This window comes from Harpia harpyja, chromosome 2, assembly GCF_026419915.1.
Source record: "Harpia harpyja isolate bHarHar1 chromosome 2, bHarHar1 primary haplotype, whole genome shotgun sequence".
Lineage (NCBI taxonomy): Eukaryota > Metazoa > Chordata > Aves > Accipitriformes > Accipitridae > Harpia > Harpia harpyja.
The window spans coordinates 2477930-2498496 of record NC_068941.1 but is presented as its reverse complement, the minus strand read 5'-3'; the positions used below and the strand labels follow the sequence as shown (position 1 = coordinate 2498496).

General features: G+C 40.8%; 1 protein-coding gene across 2 annotated transcripts; it reads left to right on the top strand.

Moving 5' to 3' along the window:
* Positions 1-10856: 10856 nt before the first annotated feature.
* Positions 10857-19526, top strand: FAM47E (family with sequence similarity 47 member E). Of its 2 annotated transcripts, XM_052812410.1 has the most exons (8): positions 10857-11016; positions 11506-11878; positions 13046-13203; positions 13905-14055; positions 14650-14859; positions 16591-16740; positions 17955-18032; positions 18643-19526. In XM_052812410.1, the coding sequence occupies exons 2-8, from the start codon at positions 11516-11518 to the stop codon at positions 18790-18792; spliced, it is 1260 nt and encodes a 419-aa protein (XP_052668370.1). In that variant the 5' UTR covers positions 10857-11016; positions 11506-11515; the 3' UTR covers positions 18793-19526. The 2 variants fall into 2 exon arrangements, with proteins under 2 accessions (XP_052668370.1, XP_052668376.1); XM_052812416.1 differs by lacking the exon at positions 10857-11016 and having other exon boundaries at positions 11418-11878.
* The last annotated feature ends 1041 nt before the right edge of the window (positions 19527-20567 follow it).

Below are 20567 nucleotides of genomic sequence, written 5' to 3'. Positions count from 1 at the left end.
AAAAAGCTTTTCATCATGATGGTAAGAGTATCACAGCCAGCTGTAACCACCTAAGTACATATTTTCTAACAGGTTGCCAGTGGCCACCTGAAGCTACTGCTGCAGGTTAGTTCTGGCTTTTCCAAAACCCTTAAAACAGCTGGGTTTCTGTGTAGGAAGCACATCCATGCACCACGTCTGCCAAGATATGCTCCAGCTGTTAGGCACCACTGATGTTGCAGGTACCAGGAAAGTCCTAGCACTGAAAATAAAGCACAGCCTCAGCATTTGGTCAGAAAGCTGTGCAGACCTGATGGGGAAATACATGCTCACTTGCTGCTGGCAGGGACTCTGCAGACCTGCAATGGTAGTTTAACATCTCTTCTGGTCACCCACTCACAAAGTCCTAGTGCAAAAAATATACATAACAGACATTTAATCCTCTCTTTTCAGCACCCGTTCACAGGGGAATTAACAAATTTTCACTTACATCAAGTACAGACGCTCCCTAGAGCATAGCCTAAGCCTAAAGGGCTGCATGCTACTACTGGTAGCAGTTAAGAGGTCTTCAACTATCAAGCTGCCAGAAAGCTCTCCATGAATATCTTCCTTTTCATGAATGCCTACTGCTACCACATGCAGAGGTCCCTGTCTGGCAAAAAATCAGGATCTGAGGATTAAGAAGCTTAATCCTCTAGAGGATAAGGGAAAAATAGTTTGTTTTCTACCACCTGCTCTTCTTCCCAAACACTTCGATGGAGCCAATTTTAAAAGGGACAGTCTAAACCAGGACAGTAGGCTATATTGTATCTCAATTATGCCAATTAGAGCATGAAGAGTACATGATCCCTTAAATGCTTACACAGCTATCAAGAAAGTGGTCTTTACCTCAGTTTGAGCCTGAGATGACTGCAAAGATAAAAGCAGAACCAGTATATAGGCTGTTAACTCACTAGGACAAAAGCAAGCTTTCTACTATTCAAAAGAATACTTGAATATTTCATATAATTATATTACCATTTATTCATTAGGTTTTTCATTAGCATCTTGCCACAACACTTAGCTTCTGCTTTTAAGCATCTCTGCTGTGCTAAAGACTTCAGCATAGTCCTGAAGTCAGACAAAATAAATTGCTTGTACCTGCACTTGCATTGGGAAACCCTCATCTCAGCACCCTTAACTCATATCTCATCATAGAACAAGGTTTTGTAAAAAAATAGAACTACACAGCTGTTCTTTAACAGTCAAAAAACAGGTAAATTTAAGACTAAACTGCTCTAACACTGGAATAGGTCACTGACTTGAAATATAACACTTAAGATAAAACTGAAGAGTAATTGTGTTGTTAAAAGCAACCATGCAAAAAACCATCTTTACTCCCATTATCTTAAAACATTAACAGGATAAACAATGAATTTTTTCCTGATATTTCTGTAGAAACAATGTTAAAGCTTTTGTTTCTACAAAGGTGATAGTTCTTGCATAGCACTAGAGAAACTAAAGTGAAAAACCTGTAATTTTTTGAGTTGAAAAGCAATAAGTAGACTTACCACATCTGAAGGCAACTTGCCTGAAAAGTTCTTATTTATACTTCAACTGTTTTTCATATTAAGAAACACTAAAACAATTAACATACATTAGAAAGTTTTAAAGTATTTTCCTTTATAGTATGTTCAATTAAAAAACCTCAATATTGCTTTTTAATAACTTTTATTAAGTACAAAAGTTAAATTGCTATAACATTTAATATTTCATTGCTTTTTAGTTTTTTCCTGATAACATAAAACATTAAAAACCCTTTCCATATACTTAACTTTCAGTCAGCATAAAATAAAACCTAAATTTAAAAAATCTATTTATATTCAAAGAAAACTAAGAAGTCTTCTATTATTTTCTTGATTTCTTCAAACAAAAAGAAAGCACTTACTCATCAAAGTGCCCCGTGTGAGCATTTATATCCTAAGCCTGTTCCCTCCTGCACACTCATTGGTCTAATTACCATGAGCTAATCAAGCCAGGAATGCTTAAATTCACATGGGAAAAACCTACCTGCTCTTGCTTGTGGGTGGGGTTATTTTCTTAGTGAGACTTATTTTTTCTAATAAGGAAAAAAGTGCAAGTTTTATTTTGGGGGTTTTTTTGGAAGGAAGTTACGGAGGGTATCACACATTTGCTATGACTAAGATTAATTAATGTATTAGGGAATTCTGCAGAAATAATCCTTTGGTAGTGTTATAGAATGAAAACAATTTTTTTATTTTGAGTTAGTTTTTGAACTGGATAAGCTTTAATTTTTTTTCCCCGAGGACTATGAGCTCAAGTGTTTTGTGGTTTATATTTAATACAAGGTAAAGAACTGTTTTTTAAAAAATATTTCTCCTTTTTTATATAAAGTTCCAAAACATGAGGGTAGCTGTTGTTGGGATCACAGAAAATAAACTTGGGCTTCCTTTCCTTTTTTTTTTCTAAACTGTTTTTAAGTATGGAAAAAATATTTTAAAAGCTTCTTGTAAAAATTTTTTCTATGGTAACTTTTTAAAGTTTTCCCTTTTGTGCCTAGTTGATGCATGGGTTAACTATGTCCTAGAAAAAAAAATCCTAAAATGCTTCAATTTCAAGCAGTGTTTTTTCTTCTTATGGTAAATTAGAAAATTAGATTCTATTAAAAACTAAAGAAAAGACGGAAAGATGTTATCTAGGTCACTATTAAGGCATTAAGATGTTTCTCTTCAAATTATTTTTTTCTAACTTCTTTATTGAATTAAGTAGTATTTGTGGTTGCAGTGTTCATGGATGGAGTAAAATTTCATGTGATTATAGGTTGGGAATTTGGAGATGAGCAGCTATGGGTTCCTGTCTTGCCCAGACCTAGATTTCTCTCTGTCTTACCAGGTTACCTAGGTCAGTGGTTATTTATGTAATGAATGCTTGTTCTCGTGCTTTTGTGTTAAATGAGCTTTTAAGCTGAATGGTTCCTCTTGCAAGCAGCAGAGCCTGCAAGCCCTTAGATGGATTTGGCAAAAGCACTTCTGTACTGGACTGCAATAATGGAAAAGAAGAAAAATACAGCTTACCTTGCTGTAGTCAGCCCTTGCCTGTTTCTATCCCATCAAGAGCTATAGAGTATTCAGAATGTCTGGGAGGTTTTACTTAAATTCCTATAGTGTATTTGATGGCTAACATCTCACTTAAATTCTATGTGATTTCTTGGCCTTCAGTTGTTGCACAGAATTTGTCTTCCTGGACTTAATTCTTGCATTTCTGTAATTGAGAAGAGGGTCAGTGCTCTTCTTTTAGAAAAAAAAGTAAGTCTCAAAGCCCAACACAAATATTTATTTCTGGATTATGTTACAGACTCACAAATAATTTGCAGACTGAGACATAGTAACTGTGTCTTCTTATTCAACAAAATAGGGTGATGTTAGAATAATAGTCTTGAAAAATGCTCAGTCATTTGCAGTTCTAGTGGGAGAATAACAATCCCAGTTGATTCTGCTGGTGTAAAGCAATCTGTGTGGCACTAGAGGATTTTCAGTCTTAGCTTTGCATGTGGTGGCATTCCTTTGCTCGCAGCACAAATATATCACTGCGTTGAACCATCTGAAGGCAGTAAGTTTTTTGCAAATCCATTTTTAAAGGTCAAAAACAGTATATCCTGAGTAGTAGTAGTACCCAACTAGCAAAGACTTGTTTGAAATGACAAACTTCTTTTCTAAAGATTGCTTAAATACCCCAAAAGTATTGTTTTTAAATGAATACCCTTTAATGTCTTATAAGGATTACAGAGTAGAAGCGGAAAACAACTCCAACTTCACCTTCTCAGACTATACTTCATAGCTGAGTTTTAAGTCTTTGATTTACAAAAACATTGACCAAAACTAGCTGATGGCAGTATAGTGCTGAAGGGAGAGTTTTCTAAGTTGTAGTGAAGCAATTGCAAATCCTTTCTGTTTTAAGTGGTTTTCCACACCTCTCAAGCCCTTCTTGTGTTGTATAAACATGATGGCTGTAAAAAAAAAAAGTACCTTCAGCATTGAAGCAAGGGTTGGAAAAGCTTGCTAATCCTCCATCCTGAGTGCTATGTCTGCTAATGTCTTGAGCAGTTTTGTTCAGTCTTTGATCCATGATGTTAATATAGTTTCATTAACTGCTGAAAGAGTAACAAAGATAGCCTCTTAGGTTTTTGTTCCATTGCAGCCCCAGGGTATCAAAGCTTGCCCCAAAATGTGGGAAAACATTTCTCCATACATCCTTTCTGAAGATGAGAAATGCTCACCAGCCATTTTACACAGGACCAGTGCTAAGTAACAGCCTTCTCGGCAACTAGGCCATTGACTATGGACTTGCTCTGTTGAGAAGGCTGAGAACTCAACTCAAGAAACGTTAGTGGGGTGGTGTAAGCACAGGGGAGCTGTGGTAAACATCCCCCTCACCCCTCCCAATTAAGTTAGAGCTGTCCTTTTTAAAGTGTTTGCTTGGTGTGAGAAGCATTGTATATGGTAAAAGCCACAGACTCTTAACTGTGAGTGGCAAGCTAGCCATGCAGACAAACACTTGAGATGTATCTGTGATTTAATTTTTTCCTTGTTTTAAAAAAAGCTGTTAGTGACCAGGAGTGACAGCTGTCTTAAACCTGTGCTGTACGTTATTCCTAAGCTCTGCCATCAGCTTGATGAATAAGAGAATCCCCAGGTGTCTTATGCCTAATGGAAACCTCTTCAGTGTGTCTTTTTGGATTGCACTCTCTATTTACTGAGTCTATATACTTAGTTACAAGTCTACCTTCTGGTCTGGCTGCTGCTAACAAGAGTGGTAATACTTCAGTAAGAAAAGAATCCAATGTCTGATTCTATCTAACCTAAAAATACAATGCAAGTTAGCATCACTTGTTAGAATGAGGGGCAGTAAGCACACATGTTGTAATTCAGATTCAGGATGAGAAACCTGCTCATATTTACTATTTGACTTAGTTTTCAAGTTTTGAGATGGGTTTGAGAGTCAACAGTTTAAAGATTTTAACCCAGTGTGTTCAGGCCCTACATGTGCTTAATTAAAACAAGATGTTATCATCTAGAACTGTCTTGTTTCTAGATTCCAGTTGTCGGTCAGGGTTTGGAGGTCTACGGTATTCCAAGGTTTTGATATATTTATGGGTGTCTTAACAATTACAAGGATCTGGAGGATTTGAGGAGCAAAACAATGCTTTTTTAACCCTGAGTTTGCAATCCTTTGAGGTTCTATTGCACACTTGCCTTTTCTGGCTGTAAAAGCATGAAAGGAATTCTTGTTACCTACCTCTGTAATACTCAACCCTTCTTTAGATTTGTTGGTCAGGCATCTTTTCCAGAATTATTCAGTCGTCATGCTGTCATAAGAAAAAGGAAATAAACATCTTGGTTCTGTTAGGAGCAAGACACTACCTATCAGTGCTGTGTTCTTTAAATTGCTTTGACTATTTACTTATATCAGTTCAATTTGACTGAATTCCATTCCTGGTCCACATATTTCAAGCTTCCCAGTAAGCGTGGGATTGATAATTAACATGCCAGATGCTATGCAAGGGCAGCATCCTTTGGAAAAGGGTGGCATCATTCTTGCAGTTGGGGCAAATCTGTACCAGTGTTGCCACCTGGTGTGCAAGGTGGGGTGTGTTCTTTCACCAAAGAAAGGGGAAAGGCTTATTAGTCTTGTTTGTTAAGACACAACAGGGTTTCCAGGGCATTTCCTTGTATTTCTGCACTGTGCAGAAATGAAGGACTTGACAGGAAGAGAAAGGGCAAAAAGGAAAATGACTTTGTGTTCCTTTGAGGGGAAGCACACATTACATGAATGTGTACTTTAAAGCATTGTTATGTCTGGGTGGTTTGCTTTGGTACAGACTTCCTTCTTACGAGTTTCAGCATGACAGAGATATTGCAGGAATGTGCTCTTCAGAGTTGTTAGTCATCTGCTTTGTTGCAACAGCCCCTGGAAATATATGGATCTGTCTTCAGTGCAAGCAGTGCAGATCTGAGCTGTAGATGAGAGAAGTAAGAGTCAAGACAACCACCTGGCTGTATTTAAAAAATAATTGAAAAAAAAATCCACCTTCAGACCCTTGTGTTTTCCATTAGGTACTTCGATAGACCTCACTGCACTTGACTAATAAAAGAAAGCTTTACACTACACCATGGGGTTTTCTAGGCAGATCCCCACTGTCTGTCTGTGAGGATGTCCTGCTCCCTTGCACATCTGGAACAGCTTCCCTGGGAGTGGCGGCATCAACTGGGAGGTTCCACCAGTCCTCGCAAGGCTGCTACATCTGCCTGGCAAGGCCACCCAGACTGGTAATCTTGTTTCCGCAAACCAGGCTGCACACTTGTGGTCCTTATTTTGGGTCATGATCCAGAATGACTATTCCTGACTGAAGTCAGGAAAAGCACAAGCAAGAAAGCAAGAGTATTTCCTGATCCTACAGTGAATCCTTCTTGATAAGTTTCCTTTGTGAACATAAGCCAAAATTGGTACAATCTTAACTTAAAGATTGATCCCTCCTTCTAAGGAAGACTAGTCTGAGAGTGTCCCTATGACAGGCTCGCTGAAATCTGCTGTTGGCTTGTGCCCATCACAGGAAACACATCACACAGTCAAAAAACTTAGTGAGTGGTTGTGCTGGATAGCCTGAGAGGGACAACAGAGCTGCAGTCAGCAATAAATGTCATTATTCTACCCCAGAAGTAACCTGGCTTAGAGTAACCGTTTTCTGGATGAATATGTCAAGACCTCTTGTAGGATTTATGCTCCTCAGTCAATTGTTGATATGCTCTCACCTGGTTTTTTTGGGACAGATTGTAAACCATCTCAGAGAGTAGGCTTTGGTGCTACAAGCCCCAATACTGGGGTTTTTATCAAAAAAAAAAAAAAAAAAAGTACTTGGAAGACTTATATTTGTCATTGTTCTCATATCTCTGTAAACTTTCCATAAAGCAAAAAATTTCCTGTCCTAAATCAAGAAAGGTGTGGTAGGACAGGAGCTGAAAGTTGAGGCTTAATTCAGTTAGACAAGCTTAGATATCTGTGGGTGTCCTACCTGGCTTACAGCAGCCAGGGCAGGGTGGTACAGATTTCTCCTGGTCCCTGTTACGTGTCTGCTGGCACTGTGAACCATCTTTGTGAGCGTTAGATTGCCACGTTCAGGCAAATGAAGTGAGACCCCAGTCTCTGAGCCATGGGGTTCTGGTATATTTTAAGGTAATTCTCCACCTGTCTCTTCCGGGACAACTGTCCTGCTCTGTGTAAAATAATACAGTATTAACTGAATAGGCAAGAGAAATATTTAAGTAAATCTAACTACGTATATATAGCTATATATAATTTCATTAAATACTTGTTTACCTAGGACCTGACATGCTGGGATTTCACTACTGAGAATTGAGACTCATTGTTTCTCTCACCTACTCGGTGAATACATCTATTAACTCTATCTATGTGTGCATATACACACAATGTGCCAAACAACCTCAGCTTTGTTTATCTAGTCTCTTTCTTCATGTGTGTTTTCTTGAGGCCAAACAAACTGACCACTTGATTATCTAAGCGTTAACCATTCACCCTTTCTCACAGACTTGCTTTTTAGACTTAGAAGTTTCTATTCCCTCCACCCTTGCAACTTTGAGGAAAAGTCATTCTGGTCACACTTGGGCTCTGCCTTCCCTGGGTTACAGCCCAAGACAAAGGTACCCTGCTGCCTGACGTGCTGCTGGAGACTAGCAAAATATTCTACCTCAGTGTGCTAGTGCTTTGGTATGAGGTGTAGATCAGAGCTCACCTTAAAGCACACTGCCTCAAAATCACTCCCTTTCCTCCAGTGGGTGGTCACTCTTTCTCAGTATGACTGAAGAAGTAACACGCAAAGGCTGCGCTGAGCTGCCTTGAAGTGCTGCTCAGTTTGATTTTAACTGTTTTCTTATTGTCCAGGACGGCATGGAAGAAAGCAATACTGTGGCGGGGATTGCATGTTGTGGTGCACAAACACATTTTGATGCCAGAAAGAATATCAACACAGTACAGGTACTGGGACACCACCTATGTAAATGCTTTCATTTGAGCTTCCAGTGTGCACAGAAAATACCCAGTATGCTTAGGCAGGGCAATGAGAATGGGATGAGGAATTAGCAGAATGTATTCCACAGGCTGCTAAGGAGAGCTACTTCAGTGTACTCTAGTCGTCCCAAGTCATTCCTTTTGAATTCATCTACCAGTCTGTGTCATCATTCAAACCCACAAGAAGTTAAGAGATACCACCAGAGCTGACCCATGTTTGCTTCTTCTTTTTCTTGGAGAGCAATGTTAAAGAACACTTAGTAAAGGCATGTTGAACAGTGTATTGCACCATCTTTCAGCAGCAGAAAGACTTTGGTAGTTTAGTCATAAATAAGTGCTGGTGTTGAAAAGATAAGCATATATGTTGTGACAAAATAAAATTCTGCCTTAATTCCAATATTTTTCTCCACAGTCCCCAGGAGTTCTCTGCATGTTTCTGTGTGTGAAGAAAGCCTTTGCTTTAGGCAGATAATGAGTTGTGAATCCGGTTTCCACAACAACCAACTGCAAACATGCCTAGTGTATTATGCCAGTAGGGACTTAAAACTAGTGCCTTGCTTGTCTGAGGCAACGCTGCTGAAGTGTTAGCTGCTACAGATTTTCTTGCAGATTTTTCACATTTTCTGATTATCTGGAAATTTTCTTGCAGAGTGCTGTGGAGGTAACTTTCTCTACATCAGTTAACGCAGAGTAAGATGTTATTTTTCCCTATGGTATCTTCACTGTCAGAGCGGTAAAACATCAGGTAGGTACTTACTTAGCTGTTTACAGTTCTTAATAATACCTTCTTAGAACATATTTTGCCTCTGGATTAAGCAATTCCTGAGTAACTCTGTATAAAATGTGTGATATTGCAAGTACTGATATTGCAATATTTGACATTGCAAGTACATTGATCTCCTCTTACACAAACTTTTTAGGCTATTCACTTTTGTTATGCTTTAGCAAGCAAGGACTATATTGCTAAGGCACTGAAAGTAGCTATTTAAGATACCTGTCAGTTGCCACTTGATCATTTAAGCCAATTGAGGTAAAAAAGAAACTACCTACACAAGCATGGTGAGCACTCTGACCTGGTAGTACCATGTACAACTTAAAGCATGAAATCTAGGGGGAAGAAGTGAATTCTGTGGATGTGACAGCAAGTCAAGAGTGAGTAACAGCACATCAGAATGTGGGCAGGCTGGCCTGAAGCAACAGAAGACTTCTTGAGCTTCGGTTTGGTCTCTGTCTCAAGTCAGGCAGCTGCTCCAAGCTCTGGAGGGGTTATTAACAAGTGGAAGTCTGCTAAGTAAACGGTATTTGTGACTGTCCTGGTTTCAGCTGGGATAGAGTTAACTGTCTTCCTAGTAGCTGGTACAGTGCTGTGTTTTGAGTTCAGTATGTGAAGAATGTTGATAACACTGATGTTTTCAGTTGTTGCTCAGTAGTGTTTAGACTAATGTCAAGGATTTTTCAGCTTCTCATGCCCAGCCAGTGAGAAAGCTGGAGGGGCACAAGAAGTTGGCACAGGACACAGCCAGGGCACCTGACCCAAACTGGCCAACGGTGTATTCCATACCATGTGACGTCCCATTTAGTATAGGAACGGGGAAGTGGGGGCAGGGATTCGCCGCTCGGGGACTGGCGGGGTGTCGGTCGGCGGGTGGTGAGCAATTGCACTGCGCATCATTTGTACATTCCAATCCTTTCATTATTTCTGTTGTCATTTTATTAGTGTTATCATTATCATTATTAGTTTCTTCTTTTTCTGTTCTATTAAACCGTTCTTATCTCAACCCACGGGTTTTGCTTCTTTTCCTGATTTTCTCCCCCATCCCACTGGGTGGGGGGGGAGTGAGTGAGCGGCTGCGTGGTGTTTAGTTGCTGGCTGGGGTTAAACCACGACAGTGACTGTGAAATCAGGTAAAAGACGGGGTCAGTTAAAAGTGGGGATTTAACAGTCTTGCAGACAAGGAGCCATAGAGTTCACCTGGGCACCCAAGAACTTGTGCTGTGTATCCAGAACCTTCTTATACTTCAGGAGACAGACCAAAGATGGAGGTATTGTCAGGGCTGTAGCAGTCATTAGGACTAAGTATTAGCTCATGTTTGTAGTTAAAAAGATAAAGCCTTGACCAGATGTCTCCACAGTGTCCAGGGCCGTGTTGCTTTGACATAAATGCACACAAAGACAAAGAGTGTGCAATAGGCATGTGTGCACTGACCTTCCTAGGCCTGGCTGCTCCTGCAGAGGTGGCTGTGGTGGTATTTTTTGCAGCAGGATTTGGACGCTCTGCTTAGCACCTGAAACCGGAGCATCTGGAAAGAAATATCCACCTGTGCTGTGTAGCTGAAAATCTCTGGATCTGCCTATATGTTACTAGAGAGGAATCTAAACTAGCTTGTGCATGGCTTTGTAGCAGCATCTCAGCACTTACCGTAAATAGACAGACTTCCCAGCTGCTGCCAATGATTTGGCAGAAAAAAGAAATGCCTTGCTAGCATCCAAAGAATAAGTGAAACAGAGGAAAATAGGGTGCAAAATGCAGAATGGCTGGGGGTTAGTGATGCCTGTCTTGTTTTTTGCCATTAGATTTGTAGCAGAGTCTCTACCTTCCCATAGCATAGACAATGTTGTTCTGGGGAAGATACAGTAAATATAAAGTCACTACTTTCTTGTCCTACATTTAATCCCTACAGATCAAAGAGGATTTAAATGAGTTTCATAACTGTAAATCACTCTGTTACCATGCTCGTGGGGTTCCTCAGGTAGTGTTTGGAGGTAAAAATTGCTGCCACCTTGGAGTTAATGCAGCCTCTGACCTTCTCAGCAAACAGTCAGAGGGTCTCTTATTCCGGTTTGCCTGCTCCAGGCTGCCATGGCCAGCCTCCTACCAGTGTCCCCTTCAACAACCTGAACCACCTTGGAAACAGCAGGTTGGACGCTGTATCTGCAAGCTCCGGAAAATGAAGGTTGGTTCAACTACCAACTCTTAAGTCCTTCTTGCAACTTTAAAGTAATTTGGTAGGCCACAAATGAAATGTGGACTGGCTGAAAGCTGGAAAAGTTGTGGTCAACTGAAATGAAGCATTTGTAAGGAACGGTGGTGATCTTGAACATACAGCTTTAAAATATTTTTATGTCATTGAAGCAATATACATATGTATAAAATAAATGTCTCGAAACAGAACCTCTATAACATTGTCAATTTTTGATTTAAAAACAAATTTTTGAAATGCCAGGATTTCTGAGAGCTGGAAATGCTGGGGTTTGGTGGGTGTCCTTCATACAGATTAAGTCAGTGTTTTATAAGCTTTTCTCAAAAGCTGAGTAGCAGCAAACTGCTGGCCAGTGTGGGTAAACATGCTTGGAGTTGAATATCTACTTGTACTCTAAATGTACTCGAGTCTTTTTGATTAGAATACAGCCTTTAAGCTCTGCTTAATGTAATTTGCTTACAGAAGGGAGAAAATGTCTTATAAGGACTTTCGAGAAAGCAGACTGAGGTTCTCGGACTCCCTTAATGGTCAGCGCTGGATATTCCTGAAAAAAGGTCTAGATGACTTCAGAGATGGCTTTCCTCCTTCATCTGATAACATGATTGTGTACGGTAGAAAGCGGCCTGTCTCAATTACCCTTCAAAACCGCACACTGAAATCTTTGTCCACAGTCCCATGGAAGAAAAGAAAGAAGTGTGCTAAAACGCAGGTCTGTCTTTCCAAGCTCAGCCCACTGCAGCAAGCCAGGAGGGATTATGTTGCACAGATAGAGCGCTGTCTGAACCAGCAACCCTTGATTCTCTACCCACGCTTGGAAAAAAGTATCTCCACAAAGGTAATGATTTTGTAATCCTGTTTAAACATTGTTTCTTGGGAGAGTTGGAACGGGAGACTAACCTAGCATGCAGCTACTGTGGTCAATTAAAAAAAAAACCCACAGCAACTTGTGTTTCTTTCCAAAGAAAAAAGAAGGCAACTAATATTAAAGGTAACTTAGATTTAGTCGGTAGGTCCAAATTGTCAGTGAGTTAATTGTGGAACAATATTACAAATGGGCTAACTGAGGAATCTAGTGCCTGCCATCAACAGATTACGGAAAATGCGTTACCTGCTAAGCTATCACCAGGCATTGATACAAAAAGACATTATAGAGCAGGAAGCAAATCTAATCAGAACTGATAAGTTAGGAATATGCCCAAGATAGCAGAGTATATCTCATTACCTTTATTTTTCAGCCTGTTTACAGAATCATCCTCTTTTCCCAGTTTCCAGTTCTTCAACTTTCTTTGCTTCATGCAAGCAAAAGCTAGCAGGTCCTTGTCTCTTGTGTGGATGGGAACTTCTGGAACATGCTTGTTTGGTTGTTGCAGATGGAGGACAGTGACCAGATACAGTGGCAAAATTAAGCTTTTTGCTTGTAGTATCTCTCAAAAGGAACGGGAGAGCTCAGAGACTTTTGGAAGGGACAGGCTTCATGCTACAGAAGATGGGGTGAAGCCCCTTAGTATTGTTTAGCCTTGTCTAACTAAGGCTCGGATGCAGTAAGATGATGGATGGGTTCATTGGGAGAAGCCTTAAAATTCAGAAAAGGGAGCTGGGTCTCTGTTCTGTGAGACCAGGCAACAGCAGAGCTCTCCCCGATCCCAGGTTGCTTTTGCTGGGGCAATGGAATGATGAAACAAGGGATTGTACCGAAAGAAAGGTAACTTAAAAGCAGCTGAAGGAAAACTTTGTGTATGGTACAGCAGATTGCCATAGAAGATTGCAGAGGCTAGAATTTCAGCATGATTCACAGATCTAGCAAGCAGCCTGAGTTGCAATTAATGCTTTAGAGATTTTTGAAGAAGGTCTATAAATTGAGGCCTGTGGACTATGAACTGCCTTAACTGCTAGTAGACCCAAGGAGACATGCATGTTGGGCAGTCCTTCCCACAGCCCCCAAGCAGACTTCTTCCAATGAGGTTATTTTTGAACACAGGCTGTCTTTTTGCTTGGCTTGCAGCTCTTGAGAGAGGTTGCTGGTGTCCCGGATCCTGAAATGCTTTTGAAGAGCAAGTCTGGCTACAATGACTATGAACAGGAGAACCAACCCCTTCAGGAGGTGCCGGATCATACGGAGGACACGCAAAGCAAAGTAACAGCTGCTGAGACACGAGTACAGTGAGTATTGGACAACATGAACACAGCAACAAAAATGTCTCCGAATGCCCCCTTCTCTGTCATGAGTGGAAAATGGAATTTAAGCGCTTAATTAAAACTTACATCAATCTGTCATGGGAGTAGTTTTCATTAAAAGATAAGTTCCCTTGCCTTCCTCAATGATACTCATCAATTGATTGATATCCCATCACCTGTTCAGAGACCAGTCAGAATTAGTTCTGACTGATACAGAAACATAAGGAGGCAGCCTCACTGGTGGTTAGTTTTACAGGCTGAAATAGCTAAGGCAAAATAAGCAGTGTCACTTTATTCTTCCCTAAGCACTTTTAATAATGGCAGAAAGGCAGAGTGATGGGCACGTACAGCTCTGAGCTTCAATTTTTTAGGATTTTCTATTTTGAAGGTGGCAGGTTATTTCAAGCCTTGCGTCCAAACCTTGGGACTGCGCTGTTTGATATAGCAGGTACAGCCCTTTCTTCTGTTTGTGAAGGTGGTCTTAGCAACTGGTTCAAATTGCTCAAGCTATTCCTTGCAAAAATCATGCTATGTCCTGTGGTGAACTGCACCACCGGTGATCCAAAGGCATATGTGCAAACACAGGATCCAGCTTTCAGCTGTTGTCTAATACTGACTGTGTGGTGACGGCTATTGCTGCAGCTAATCAAAGGGTGTCTCAGATTGTACTGCATTAATATCTGCAGCGGCACAGAGTCTCGAGGCAAAAACCGGTGTACACGGCTTTCCAAGAAGGTAGCAGCAAGAGAAAAGGAGGCCATGCCAACTGACTTCATTCCCCCTGATGAACACGTAAAGCGAGTAACCAAGCATTTTTGTGACTGGGTTATGTCTTTGGTAAGTAAACCAAAACTGCCACCGCCTGCTCTCTTTGATTCTAGAAACCTATTTACTTCATTTAGGCTAAATGTCTTTGGACTTAAGAAGTAGAAATGTGGCTCTGGATGTGTGAATCTGAGAGCCAAAGTCAAAACCAAGATTTCTTGTTTGACGCTCAGCTCTGATGTCCTGTTGTGACTAATAGGGCTCAGCCCACTAAAATGTAAAGCAAGGTATAAGTATCATTATACAAAAATATTGCTAAGTAAGTTTGCTTCAGAAAGTTTTGTTGTTTGTTTTTTTGTTTTTTTCCAGGGAAGTCATCCATGTCCAAATTACTGTTTAACTGCCTCACCTTGGAGCAGTCCCCTTTTATCTGAAATTAATACACCAATTTATGTGTTGGTTCCAAGCTGACTTTGTGCTTTTCTCATCACTGTAATGATGCTAATGCAAGCATACTTGTAGATCAGCTGAAACTGTGGTGCTGAGTTTAACAGTACTATAGACTGGAGTGAGGGGAGCGGGGAGAGAAATGCATGCAAGAAAATACTAGTAATGAGATGTTGCTTTCTTCCCCATTCTGACACTGTACTTGGGTTATTGTTCCAGGGAGGAGGGAACTGCAGTATTGATGAAGATACCCTGGTGAGCTTGCTCAACACCAGCTGTGAAAGGGAGGCCACTGTCCCTTCACCTTTCCATGCTGTGAAATTCAACACTGCGGAAGCAGAGCAGTCAAAGAGCCAGGAGATTTCACCTCCCCAGTTAGCTGTCAGGAGTTCTTCTCATCACCTAAGGAGCCTTTCCTGCCAGGTTAAGGTAAAAGAGCCCACATTTACATTTGCAAAATTTTAATTGTTTTGGATGGTTTGTGGGGGAGGGTGCCTGCTGGAGATGATCAAGGAGCCTGTTTTTTCCAGGGAGCACTTGATATTTCTCTATAATTGTATCTTAAGGATCCAGCGTGCAGTTGAAAAAGGAAATGTTCCATAATGGTTACTTTTTTACATGCAGCAGTGCAGTGAAATAGGAGAATGACCCACAAGAGTATTATTTAGGGCTCAACCATACAGTCTTTGCTGGTCAAACTAAAGGATTCTTGGTGGTTTTGCCTATATCCAAAGCCAATGAAATCAACAGAAAAACATGGTTGAATACTGTGTGAGCTTTGGATTAGGTGAAGGACATCATGTCTGACCCATCTCAAGACGTGATTTGTTAGATGTTGCAGTTGGAGCTTCAGGAAGTCTTCAGTGCCGAGTGTATCTGTGGCTCTTATGTAGGAGAGCAGAGGGACTGGTGTAGGTGTCAACAACTAGAAGCTGAAGCATAGGGCAATGACCATTCAGTCCCTACCTTTCCCATTACCTGCTTTTCCTGCTGTATTTTCTTTTAATCATCGAATGCATACTCAAAGGCCATATATGGTTGAGGTAAAAACTGGAGGAGGCTGTTAAAGAAGGGTCTTCGCATTTCGAACGCTACATTTCCCATAGCAGAGTCTCAGGCATCAAATCTTATGAAAAAATAATTTATTCAAAGGGTACAGCCAGGAAAAAAAACCAGCTAAAGCTGGGTGCCTCTGGAGAGGGACCCTGAACAAAGAAATCCCTGGGCAATTATAACTTTACAATGTACGCACCCACCCCACATGCGTTCTTCACGTTTCGTTTGGTCCAATGGTGATTCTGGGCTGCGATCTAACACCTTATTGGATTCCTTTACCATCTTCAAGCAGGCCATTATCCTCTTGAGTTGCAGCTTCTGCTGACAGTTGTTGCCTCCTTATCTTCTGGTTTGTGCTGGCTCTGGAGGAGGTCTTCTGCTTAAGTAGGTAAAAGTTCAGCAAATCTAGGTGAAAGTTAACAGCTTGTGGCCTAAGGCTTCAGCAAATGTAGCTACTCATGCTAAGTATTGCTAAACGAATAATATACCAAGTCACGCAATATTATGCTATGACCCCCGAGTCCTAATGCTAAGTAAGTGATTAACTGTGAGTGATTAATTCTATTTAAAATTTACTTAAGCTAAACAACTAGTATTTCTTAACAAGGGTTTTAGGGAAAATGTTTGCTACAGGATTTTAGGTAAGAGGTGGAAGTTGGGCCAGTTCTGGCTTAACTGAAAGTTTGCATTTCTTCAACCCTGTAGCTAGGTTTTTTTCCATGTTCAGAAATTTGATTTTGAAATAAAAAAACATTCGTTGAGCCTCTGACTCACGAAGTATGAACCTCACAGATTTCCTTCCCAGGTTCTCACAAAAAACAGTTTAAAAAAAAAAAAAACAATGGTCAGATGACTTGAGGGTAGTGATTTCCAGAAGTAGCTTTTAATACTGTTTGCCTTTGTGGGGGGCAAAGGGAAAAAATTTCTAGTCACGTGTTCTCATCACCCACCACCTTTGTACTGTATAGTTGCAGGGTACAAGATCATCCCTGGTAGACTCTTCAGAGGTGTTATTCAGGTTCTGTGACAGTGTCTGTACTGCCTGTGGTATGAGGGACAATTGTGAACATGATGAAAGAACACTGCAACAGTGGTTTTTTGCAGGTCCTTTCCCAAACAAAATGGGAGAAGATCAGATACGGAGTGTGGTATCTTGATCCCAAAACATGGAGAAAACAGAAAGCGAATGAACCATTAAAAGCTCCAGAGGCAACAATCAACAGCCTCGGGAATGCAAAGAACCGGTCTGAAAAGGTATGGTGAATGTAAAAAAAAAAAAAAAGTGATAATGTTCTTTTGTGACATAGCTATGAGAGACTATTTTCTAATGGGAATGTCTCTGGGTACTGCATTGTGCCTGACAGCCACAAACAGATGTGGAACAGACCATGTTATGCAAGCTGAGAAACCCTGGTTCAAACAAGCTCATTCACTTGGATTAGATTGCGGCTTCATGGCACCTATATGTGGACAATAGCTCTACAAGGCAAATAAGCAAGATTTAGTTGAAGTAGCTGTTGTAAATCTAGTTTCTTAAATGCTCATAGTATCATATGTGGCAGAAATACATTCATATGCAATTGATACCTCAGAATGTTTTAGGGTGTTTCTATCTTGGTTTTATTTGAGTGTAATACCTATCTTGACAAAGGTGCTGGATTGAGCTGTGGTACGAAGTGTTATTAGGAGGAGTTTGAAGACCAGGCATGTTCTTCAATTGCTGGGTTTACTTAGACGTAGGTTTAGTTTCCTCTTTATAAAAAAAGATCTACTCCATCTTCACACTTACTACACAGTAAAAAGGGAAGACATCGTTCATGCTCTAGAGGGCAGTCCTTCCAAAAGTAGAACTGAGGAGTTGCGTGTGACTAAAATCACGCCACATGCGAAGGGCTGGTGAGCTGGATGACAAGTGTCACTCCTGTTTTATGAAGAAACACTGTCTGTAAAACAAAGGAGGAAGTTTTGCAGAGAAGATGCCTGGGAACAGCTGAGCTCAGAAGAACACAAAGGCAAAGGTTATGGTTTTGTTAATGCTGCCTAAAAATAAAGGCAAAGCTTACCGTTGAATGATAATCCACCTAATTTTATCCAGCCCCTCCAGGGAATAGAGTGCAGACTATCGAGGGTAGGTGTGCTTACTTGGATAATGAAGAATAACCCTTCCTGCCTTCCTTACCAAAGACGCTGGTGGAAATGACTTTGTGTAGCACAGGACATCACATTACAGGTTCATAGGTTATAATTTGCTAAAATCAACTTCACATTCACGAAGCAACCTCATTTCTTTGAAACGAAAAAATGAAATCTGAACTAGTTAGAGCTGTTAGTTAAAATACTTATTGGTTGATAAGTTTTCGTGAGAGCTGGACAGATATATGCTGCGTGGTTTCTTTAGGCACGTGGAACCTGTACATAAAAATGAAATCTGAATGTTTTATTTTCATCTATGGTGGAAATAAATTCAGGAGATGGAAGTCACACAGCTCCACAGCACACAGGCCTTTAAGGATTTCCTGGAAAGAAAGGGCTACAGAAAGCCTTGGGTGAGTCATGGGAATCTGCTGAGGGTGTTGTCTGTGTCCCTGTGTTGATGTGCTCGTGGTTATTGCTGTGTTGTCCCAAGGTCCTGATTGTAAAACCGCCTAGATCAGGGACCTCCGGTTCTTCTCTCTTCTCTGTGTTGGAGCTTTTGGAGGGAAGGAACTGGTGTAATTGCAAATGGGACTTCAGAAGGCAGCTGGGGCTCGGTTGAGCAGGGTGTCTTGAAAGTGGTGCTGGGATCCCCCTGTTCAGGCTTCATGTGAAGGACTGGTACAAAGTGGCATCCTGGGAGCAAGTGAACAGGTACTTTGATGTACACTTGGGACTCGCATAGCTTTGCAGCTTGCGTGGCTGACATTCTTACGTGCTATCAGCATGTGCAGAAGCCAGTGCTAATGTTAACTGTGGGTGCAAAACAAATTTTAACCTCTGAATGCCTAAGAAGGGACTTCACTGAGTTTGATCTCATATCATAAGCAACAGCTGCAACTGAGCAATATGTGTGCTGGATTTTTGACCCTTTCCCTTTACATATTTTCATCTTTTTTTCAATTGCTCTCTAAGAGTCATTTGAGGCTGTTAATCATGCTTATGTTAAATCTTTTGTTTCAGTTCCTTCTGAAAATGCTGGCTGTGGGAAATGATAGTAGAGCTCCGGAGGAGACATCCAAAGCTTGCAAGGAAGTGACTGAAGAGATACGACAAAATAAGAGAAGTTATTTTCGTGACCGTGAATTAATACAGATTTCTAAATTATCTTAAGATTAATAGAAGCTAGTAGCTGAGCTGCTCCTAAAGGAATATTCTTCCATTAGAATAAACTTAAAGGTAGTTTTGAGTTACTTCTGAAATGGTCAGGTAGTTCGACAATGGAATGTAGACTACCACATTCCAGGCACAAACCACTTGGCTAGCCTAGCAGTGCTTGGGCTTGCCTAGAAGGCACTGATGATGTCTTGTGCTGTAACGTGCTGGCTTAGTCAAAGACCCTGGTCCACAAAATCTTATTGTTTTTTAAGCATCCACATTGTGCTTGCTGCTTTACAGAATATGAAAAAGTGATCTCTGAATTCCTTAAGGCGTAACTGGCTGCAATCTACATACCTACTGAAAAAATGAAACCTTCCACCTGAGAGTGTACAAAGTGACACTCTTCTGCAGAAAGATCCCACCATGGACAAACCTTGTGCTAACAAAAGTAGACTTAATATAGTGAGGCCACGAAAAATCATAGCCTGTTATCTATTGCTGCACCAAAAATACCTAATAAAGACAGCTGAAGCCTTTACAGCGCAGGAACTGGGCTGTCCCATAGCCCTTTGGCCTATTTGTGAGTTTAACTGCAGCTTTGCCTGGTTGATTACGGTCATAAGCTGCTTCCTTTGCTGAATTCCCTACTGTAAAACAATGTCTTTGAGCTCAAGGATTTGTTTAGCTCAGCTTTGAGATGTTCTGAGGTTTCTGCTGCTAAATAAAACTTTTGGTCAAACTGGAAACAGGATTATGAGGATAAATTTCCATGCTTTAAAAAGGACTTCTAAAAAAACTAGTGAGAAATCCCTCTTTAAGTCAACATTGCATAAGCAACAGAACAGTATTTAGGCAAGGAGGACAGACGTGGGAAGAATTAAGTCTAGAAGTAGTTTATGAGGAGATAAAATACAAATGTATTCCTACAAGTTTGAGACAAAATACATTTAGCTTAAATGCACTAAGAGGAACTATTCAAGAAACATTAAATGCAGCTAAAGAACCAACCTGACCTGTGAAGAAAAAGATGGAGCTTGTAGGAAAGTATTGCCAGCCCGAGTGGGAAGCGTTGTCCCACCACAGTAAATTAGAGAACAAAACAGAGGAGTTCACACCAAGGGAGGCATTCTTACCCCCAACATTAGGACTCATGAAAAAAATCCCACTTTGAAGTAGTGGCCACACAGTCTGAAAAACTTGATTGTTCAAAGCGGGACATGGTTTTGTTGGCGCATGTAAGACAACCTCCAGCAAAGGGAGTTTCCCTCGTCCATTAGCGTCTTCCTCCATCCTCTTCCCTGGGCTAGAAGGTCCCAGACCCTGCCCAGTATATGCTCTCAAGGATAAGCAGGCCTCACTTGCTCCTATTTTACTGTCCGGGTCTTCAGGTAAGGATTCAGAGCCTGATTTAACTTGCTGTGTTGCTTTGAGTTATCATTTAAAACCCAGCTAACACAATCCAGTACCAAGGGGTAGGCAAGGCTGTCAGCGTAGGCTTCTCTCTCTGACAAAAGACGGGGGGAACGAATCCTGCTTTATTATAAAGCTGAACAGCATGTGGCGAGTTTGCCGAACACTTTTTTTCTTGTTTCCCAGTGGCTGTTTGCTCTGCCCAAGATTATCTAAGCAAGTACTTGCTCACAGCTGCTTGGATAATAGTCTGTGCTTTGATTTCCTTTTTCCTGAATGCTTCTCAGGAATAGTCTGTTGTGCTGGCATTGCTGGACTCCCAAGATGTGCTGCAGGGTGATTTCCAGTCCCGTTGTGAGTAAATGTGAACCTTCCGT

Excerpts from the sequence above, each read along its gene's own strand:
- FAM47E (XM_052812410.1), top strand. The coding sequence starts at position 11,516 with ATGTCTTATAAGGACTTTCGAGAAAGCAGACTGAGGTTCTCGGACTCC. Across the intron at positions 14,056-14,649 it reads GTGACTGGGTTATGTCTTTG|GGAGGAGGGAACTGCAGTAT; the intron begins GTAAGTAAACCA and ends TTATTGTTCCAG. Across the intron at positions 16,741-17,954 it reads CAAAGAACCGGTCTGAAAAG|GAGATGGAAGTCACACAGCT; the intron begins GTATGGTGAATG and ends AAATAAATTCAG.